Here is an 8,486-nt window from a genome sequence, read left to right on the forward strand (position 1 = left end):
GGCTCTGAGTTAGAAGAGAGGGCGATAAAACCAGCTACACAAAGAATCTAGACGACAATATGCTTTTATTATTATTATCGCTGTCGTTATAAATGCTTTAGATAGCTCTAAATAAGTGCTCGCAGTGTAGCTTTATGTCAGGATCATTTCAACTCTGAAACTGCTCTTCAAATAACATTCACCAACAGCTTTGCTACAACAGACCAATACACACATATCCTAATGCAGATGCAAGATAACTTGCATGTGAATGCAGATATCAGATGCAAAAACTCTCAGCGCTCTTGATTCTCCTAAGAAACACTAACAATGCAATAAAAGCAAAGGTCTTTGCAAAAGGCATTCAAGTTATAACCTGGAAATCCGCATTTCTGAGCAAAAGAAAGACAAGATGGTAACGGGAATTTGCAGGCCACGTGCCTTTTATTACTACTTCGTGAACGTTTTTCCTTAAGTGCTTTTTCTCCTGCTTCTATTCTCTAGCACTATTCAGCTCCCGTTACATCCCTGCAAGCTGGAAGTTACCTGACAACCGGATAACGGGTGAGCTCGCCATCACTGAAATGCCAAAAGAGGAATTACCAAGGTTAGAGTGGGTTTTCCATCAGAGGACCACAGTTCGTTGCTATAGCTCACTGGATCTGCATGGCCAAGTACCCCCTGGGCAGCAAACAAACCGAAGCTGCCGCTTCCTTAACTGCCTATTTAAGTAATTGCTGGGCGCCTGACACAACATGCTTGACTTTCAGATCCTTTTAAAATGCAAAATCAAAATTAAATTTCACTGAGGTCCTCTGTTAAAAGCCACGAAGGGTAAATTCAGCATTCCTGCTAAATAAAGAAGCAGAGAAGAAAAAAGACCTGCCCTACATACCCCCATAAAGAGAAAAAAAATTTTCTCTGTATAACCCTTTCTCTATCACATTTGAGTGTAAACGCTTGGTCTGCAGAACAGGTGTGCATCATATGCAACAGCCCGTGCTGGTGAAACGGCATGCTCTCTGTGAGCGCAGAGGGCATTTTGCAGTATTTTCCTTACAGCCCTAGATCTTCTTTCCCCTGTCCTCTTGCAGATCCCCACGATTTCCCCAGGAAGTCAGTAGGAGCCGGTCACTGAACCGTTACTGGTTTCCAGGGGTGCCGTTCCTTGGTGACCTTCAGAGTGTACTTTTTCAGACTGGGGCAGTGCGTGAGGAACGCTTCTACCACCTCCTGGCTGACCACACAGTAGCAGTGGATCTCCAACAGATTTCTGCACTGCCTAGCCAGATCTACTAGCGAGGAATTTAAGTCCTCTGAGGACGTGGTTTGCAGTGTCAGCTTCTTTAAAGTACTGCTGTAGCTCTGGGTGACAAACCTAATCTGGTTTACCATGTAATTATAGGTATTAAGCTGCAGCGTCCTCACTGGTATGTTCAGCTTCAGGATCCGTGGTATTTTGCAGGCAGGGACCGTATGATCAAACTCTAGGTCTACACAGAGTTGAGGATGCTTCTGACTTACGGCAGCCCAGAGCTCTTCTGAGATGACTGGTATATATTTGTCCAGCCGCTCACAGAAAATGTCTAAATGGGTGAAAGCTGCTCTCTCAGGCTTGAGCAGTTCCTGAAATACATCATCAGACAAACTGGCATAGTAAACCCCCAAGGCTGACAGCTTGGGACACGCTCTGAGAACTTTCCTAATGGTGTCTGGTGCCACGTTGCATACCAGGGTGCAGTTGTTGATGAACAAACTGTGCAAGTTTGGGTTGGTGGTAGCTAAGAGTTCAACAAGCCCATCATCCAGAGTGAAGGGCATTTTTCGAAAATCAATATGCTGAAGATCTATCTGGTTTCTGGTGTCGCATATATTCCGTATGCTCTGCAGGATGTCCTGGCCAGAGTAGAAATAGGGGTTCTCCCCATGGCACACAATGCACAGCTGCTGCAGTTTGTGGTTCTGTTTTGCCAACACATCCAAGATGCGTGTCACGTTCTTCCGGTTGACCTCCTTGGACTGGTCAAACACAATCTTCAAGTGTTTGATTTGGCTGAGGAACTGGAGCAGACTCTGCAGCATGCCTTCCTCATCCTCTGAATCACAGCTGGAAGGGTAAAAACAAACTCTTAGTCACCGTGAACACTGGGCTGAGCAACCACAGAGCAGATATGCTCCTTTACTAGCGTTTCTGCAGACATCAACAGATTCCCCAGATGTTTCTCCTCACTTGATGCCTGGGGAGCCACTGTAAGGAGATGAGAAGGGTCAGACCCCAGAAGGACCCATCAGAGAAGTAAGTGCCATGACAAGGATAACTATTCAGTAGCTTTGCTTCTTGCCATTTTCAAATGGCAACTTAGAAAAACGTACCTAAGAATGTCGTATTTCCCATAAAACCCAAATCAGCAGCAGCAACTGAAAAAACCCCCAGCGTATAACACAATTTTCTCTATTATACAAACAGGTGCTAGTCATGCAGGATAATATCATCACACACAGAAGTCACGATTAATATCAGTAACATCACAGCACAGAGGTGTAAGTGTTTGACATGCGCTAGAAACAACGATCTGGTTATGTCCGCAAAGATGCTTGGACATTAGACACCCATTCCTCTTACCTGATCTCTGTGAAATGCCAAACGGAGCTAGAAGAAACAGCTGTAGCCCAATGTCTGCACACCTGGAAGACTGTGTATCTATCTCGAAGAGAAAGATAATAGAAAATTTGGCTGAGGATTTCTTCTGGGATGTAGTTCCACAGTTCTGAAACTGGAGCAGGCATTTTGCCGATTCGGTTAGGTTTAAAAATGGGAAAAACTTCCAAAACTGCAATTAATCCTCAGAAGTCCCTGTTTGGAAAAACAAACAAACCAAAACAAGACACACACATTAGGATTTATGCAACAAATCAAACCAATGCAACTGGATCACAGAGGAGGTCAACAGTTTTTTCGAACTTGACATTTCACCAAATTTTTAAATTGAATACAAAAATGAGGACAATCTGTTGGCCAATTATTTTGCACAGTTGTTTTTCAATCAACCAATCCTAAGAAGCTGGGTGATACTTTTCAGGAGTTAAAGATGCCAGATCAAAGCTGGGGGCGGGCGAGCAGCGCCTTTTTTCCTGCAGTGAGGTTTTGCCACTCTGAGTAATAAAAATGCAAGGGAATTTTCTAGTACTGCTGCACTGGCATTCAAAAAGCCGAGACAGATTTCTCAAACTGGGTTGGGGGCGGGGGGAGGAAAACCTCTTTGCAAGCAGGAGCTCTGCACAGAAAACAGCTCCACATAGCCATTTTTTACCGATCGTCAAAGAGAAGGCCCATAGTAGAAACCAGTAGCTTAACAACAGTGGGCCTTGCCTGCGATGAGACATGATGGTTTGAAAAAAAATGTTTTATTACTGTGACTCCAGTTCTCAGAAACAGCATTTATACATGTCTGACTTCGAAATGGAAAAGCCTATTTTGATTAACCTTTCCTGTGAACTATAACGCAGAACAACCACCACCTGGGAAGAAGGCTGAGGTTCACAGCATCAGATAGTTACCTAACTTTTTCATTCATCATCTTCCAAAACACCTTTTATCCGTCTTCTAGATTTCTGCACAAATAAAACTACCAACGTGACCGATTTTTTTCAACCCTCTCATAAACAAGCGAGGATTTTTTTAAACGCAAACGTTCCCTTTCCTAGGTTAGCACTGGAACACGGGCCAAGTCTCGCAATCTCACTCTGAATTTCATAGCACACCCTCTTGATTTTGAAGCCCGAGGTCCTGGAGTCCCAGCATCCTCTCAGCATCACAGGTTTCATTTAAATGAAAACCTGAGCTTCTAGATATCCTCAAAGTACGGAAAGAGTTGAAAAACATGAAGCAAGTACGGAGTAGCGATGCAAAAAACATAATGCAGAGAGGGACACAATTGCACATTTTTCTCGAATACGCTGCTTTGAAGTGTGAGTCATTATTTTGAGTGCGAGGTGGCACTAGCATAGCAGCTACACTATCTTATCTACCATCGTATCGGTGACAATCGCCTTTCCACCCACTGCCGAGGGGGTGGAAACAGCCAAGTGATACAGTCCTGCTTCCTTCCTGGGAACTATCTTTTGTCACCTTGACAGCTCGGACCCTATTTTTCTACTCTTAACTGCTTTTAATACCATCTCTAATACACGTTTGCCAAAATACAGGTTAAACTGCTCTTTGCCCTACATGAAACCTCATGTGTTCAGCACCTTTCGTTTTTATTATGATATTTTTCCTTAAAGCCCGAGCCCTTGGAGCCACGTAAAAAGGATCTCGAATCTCTTAGAAAGTAAAGGTGCATTTCTAGCTGCGGTAATTGCTTGGAAAAGCTTAAAAACACGGCCCGAGAGCGGGAAGGCAGGCAGAAAGGCAAAATTATTAGCGTCGCTTTAAGTAACCGCACGGCTTTGAGTCGGTGAGAAGCACGGTTCATGGTCTGCGAACGCTGCGGGTTGGCTTGGGTCCACCTTGGGTGCGTGCCCCGGCGAGGACGGCCGGGTTCGGAGCGGTTCTCGTGAGCCGTGGCTGATCTCCGCGCTTTAGTAACCACATGACGGAGGGGTGCTGCCGCCTGCTGCGATGAGCTTCGTCAGCTCTCAGCACAGCAGGCCCCGAGGAAGCCAGGCAGACGCCGGCTGGGAGCGAGCGGCCGACAGCCCAAACAGGAACAGGCGGTGCCGCGCTCGGGCCCAGCGGCACGGAGAAGCCCCCCCCCGTGGCGGCATCCCCTCCAGCCCCGCGGAGGCCCCGCCAGGCCGTGGGGGAAGGGGCGCAGCGTACCTCTCGGAGCAGAGCCCGGCTTCCTCTGCGCTCCCCGCCGGCGGCTCCCAGCACCGGCTGCGCCCCAGAGGGAGGAGCGGAGGAGGAGATGCCAGAAATAACAGCAGAGAGAAGCGCCTTCCCGGCCCGCGGGGTGGGAGCCGGGACGCCTCGCTATCCTTTATGGGAAGGCAGAGTTTGATAGCCCTGTCTTCCTCCTCCAGCACCCGTCCCGCCCCCCCGTCCCCCCCCCAGCCACCTAACTGCCAGCTTCCCTGCAGGGCCCCAGCACTGATCCTTCCCGCACTGCGGCCGGCCGGCAGCTGCCAGGCTCGGGGGGAGCCTGTCCTGCCCCAGCCGCGCGTCCCCCAAGCAGGCACGCCATCGAATCCCGACACCCGAATCTCACTCCAGCTGAGCCCCCCTGAGCCGCAGCCTCTCCCCTCACCGGCATCTTTGCTTCCCAAGCGGGAAACAGGGTGAAACTCGGCGTTTGATTTCAGCACAGAGCATGCCCCCTGAAAGCACGCACTCAGCAAAGGGTAGTGGAAAAGACCCTCAGGCCTCAGCTATCCTTTCCTTTTTTACCCCCTCAATATACAGCGAACAGATCAGCTTCAAGAAGAAATATTTATGGGACACGGGTGGGTGAAGGTCCCCACAGCAACTCACCCTGCGGTCCCCACCCGGCTCTGGGAGCCAGCGCTGCTTCACGCTTGTTTTTTGTAGGGGAAGGTTGGCATGTCTGGGCTCATTTAACCCCATTAACCCTTAAATGCATGAACTCCCAAGTTGCTGCTTAAACTGTCTGCAAGTAAATGCCTGGTTTCCCGGAGCACCCGCACCACCAGGCCTGCTGACCCCCGAGGGCAACTGTGGGTGCTGCCTGCCCCCCCCCCAAACCCAGAGCACCCAGGAGAGCCAGCCCGGATTAACCCCTTCAGGGATTTATTTCTCTTTGGCAAACAAATGAGATTGTTAAAATACCATTGCTGTAAAATAACATTAAATATAATGTATTTTTAAGATATATAGGCATATATAAACAAATCTTTTCTAATGCTTTCCCAGCTTTGTTTGAAGTTCAGTTCCCTGAAGAGCTGGTGCAGACCGACTGCCAAGCCAGCGTGACGGCAGCTAGCATGTGGGCACAAAACCTGGCCCCAGGCCCACGCAAGCTCCTCGCCAGCTGGGGATGAACAACGGAGCTGCTGTTACCCCTCTGCTCAGGGGAGGACACCTATGCAAGACAAACACAGCCTGGGCAGGAGGCTGCTACCTGAGGTTGAGCAATGGAGACCCGAATCCAGCTTCTTGTTTTGCTTTGCCACGGAACCTCTCACGGACTCGGGAAAAGCTGCTTTACTCTCTCTACCTGTCCGTTCAGTTCCTCTGAGGAGCCCAGCGGAGCTGACAGCCTCGCCTGGCTCAGAAAGAGGTGTGAGACCGTTCAGGTATCACTGCTGGAAGGACTAAACCAGAACGCCCAGCAGAATTCAGCAGCTAGATTGACACTGTCAGCCTACCCCTCCTGCAGGGGACACAGGACCAGCCCAGGTGTCCCTCCCTGCCTGCCAAGGTGCTGGATTTGCCTGGAGAAGGAAACTCCACATCATTAATCCCTCTTCCCTCCTGAGCCAACAGACGCCCCGGATGCTGTTACAGATGCTGCAGAGTTACTGCGTTCCACAATTAAATTATCCCAGGACACCTTTTCAAAGTGAGCTCCAGGGAAGGGAGGGCATAAGAGCTGAACTTTCTCTGCTGCTCAGTAATTACTAACCCATCCTATTTTTGTTTCCACTATTCGTTCTCATTAGCAGCATCACGGGGGAAAGCTGATGAGCGCCGGCCAGGACTCATCAGCCTTGCGGTGCCGTCAGCCACAAGGTACGCCAGGGGTTCAAGCAACCCCGCTTTCCTCCATCCCTAACGGGCCAGGGGCACGCAGCCAGTCCCAGCCAGCAGGCAGCTCTCGGGCTATCTGCACAGCGTAGTTTCTGACCATCTCACACATCCTCACCCACACGAGTGACCAAGTGACCGAAGCCGGGTGGACGTTCAGCTGCCACCGGAGCCACCGGCCGCGTTGTAGCATGGGGACCTGGAGGCGTCAAGGCACGGCAAGAACCGTCCAGAGCTCCTCAGCAAACGGCATCCTTCCCTCTCGGCTGGCCTGGGAAGCAACACGGGCTGAACTTCGGCTCCCGCGGCTGGTTTTTGGGGCAGGCTAAGAGAACCGGAAGATATTCACGGAGAGTGGAATACCACTTGCATTTCACTGGGGGTTGGTTTGGTTGGGGTTTTTTTTCCCCCGCTTTTCCGTTACCCCCCCCTCTGCCCGCACGCAGCCCGGTTCCCGAGCGGGGCCGCCGCCGGTGGGGCCTCCCGGGGGACCCTCCCGGGGGACCCTCCCGGGGACCCGCCCGGCCCGTGTCGGCGGAGCAGCGGGCGGTGCCGCCGCCCAGAGACGGAAGTGGCGGCGCCGAGGCCGGGCGGCGGCGGTGGTGGCGGCAGAAGGTAAAGCCGCCCGGAGCCGCCGGAGGGGCCCAGGGCTGCCGCGGGCGGGCGGCCGGGGAGGGTGACCGGGGGCGCGGGGCCGGGGCCGCGGTCGGGGTCGTCCCGCCGGGGCCGGGCAGGGTCGGGCTGGCGGGGCGCTCTCCGCCTCCCCAACCCCCCGCCCGAGCCCCGCTCGCAGGACGGCGGTGCCGGGGCGTTCACGGAGCGGGGCGGCAGGCTCCGGCGTTGGACCCGGTAGGGCCATCCAGGCACCGGGGATAACGGGTGGCGGCACGGGCGGCCCGGCCCGGCCCGGCGGTGCCCCGGCCTCGCCGCCCTAGCTCTTTTTCCTTAAAATAAAGACAGCCCCCTCCCAGTCAGTCTTTTACAGGAATTAAGCTGCAGCAGCCTGACGCTAAAGGTTAGCAAAAAAAAAAAAAAAAAGAAAAAAAAGAAAAAAAAAGGCAATAACGATGATGGCATACGTTCCTTAGAGCCTGGGCTCGGTTTTTCTAAACGGTTTGACCGCTGCTGCTCAAACCCACAGCATGGGGTTCCCACTGCTGAGTGGGGACTGGGATGGGGCAGCACTCATTGGGCTGGAACACTCACCCGCTGCTGGGATAACGCTACAGAGGCACAACAGCAAAGTTGAGGGTTTTTTGCAAGCCTGGTGTCATTTCCAGGCTCCCCAGCATTGCTGAGTCAAACCAGGCGGCTGCTGAGGAGCGAGAGTCCGGTCTGCGTGGGGAGGGGGTGCAGGGGCAGCAGGGTCCCTGTACTTCATGTGCCTCTGGGCTGGTAGGGAGCTCTCGGGCATTTGCACTGCAAAAGATAAATTTTTCAATGGGTTAAATCTTTTAAGTATTCCACAGCTGTAGTTTTTTTAAGGTGATACTCAGATTTCTGTTACCCTCGTTCTGTGAGACATAGGAGATGGGTGCCCAGATCCCAACCTTCCCGGTGTTCAGAGGCTCAGGCCGGACCTGGACTGCAGCAGCAGTGCATCCTCGTCTTTCTTCTTTTAGAAAAGCATCTGGTAAAGGCCTGTGTGATGTGGGAGCCCACGGCCTGGAAACACTCACTCCTGCATCCCACAGAGACTCGTTGAACTCCAAGTTCGGTGTGAATTTTAGGATTTGCTGGGTTTTTTCCCCCTGTATTTTCTGAACAAGAAAAAGGCTCCCGTGCTGGGCATAGTTCAAGG

At 51.7% G+C, this 8,486-nt stretch overlaps 1 protein-coding gene across 1 annotated transcript; it reads right to left on the reverse strand.

Annotated features, from left to right (window-relative positions):
• Window positions 1-46: 46 nt before the first annotated feature.
• Window positions 47-4,990, reverse strand: FBXL8 (F-box and leucine rich repeat protein 8). Its single transcript, XM_010305414.2, has 2 exons — window positions 2,603-4,990; window positions 47-2,086 (listed from the first exon to the last, which is right to left on the reverse strand). The coding sequence occupies exons 1-2, from the start codon at window positions 2,764-2,766 to the stop codon at window positions 1,111-1,113; spliced, it is 1,140 nt and encodes a 379-aa protein (XP_010303716.1). The 5' UTR covers window positions 2,767-4,990; the 3' UTR covers window positions 47-1,110.
• Between the last annotated feature and the right edge of the window lie 3,496 nt (window positions 4,991-8,486).

Source organism: Balearica regulorum, chromosome 13 (genome assembly GCF_011004875.1).
Source record: "Balearica regulorum gibbericeps isolate bBalReg1 chromosome 13, bBalReg1.pri, whole genome shotgun sequence".
Lineage (NCBI taxonomy): Eukaryota > Metazoa > Chordata > Aves > Gruiformes > Gruidae > Balearica > Balearica regulorum.

Excerpts from the sequence above, each read along its gene's own strand:
- FBXL8 (XM_010305414.2), bottom strand. The coding sequence starts at position 2,766 with ATGCCTGCTCCAGTTTCAGAACTGTGGAACTACATCCCAGAAGAAATC. Across the intron at positions 2,087-2,602 it reads TGGCATTTCACAGAGATCAG|CTGTGATTCAGAGGATGAGG; the intron begins GTAAGAGGAATG and ends TTACCCTTCCAG.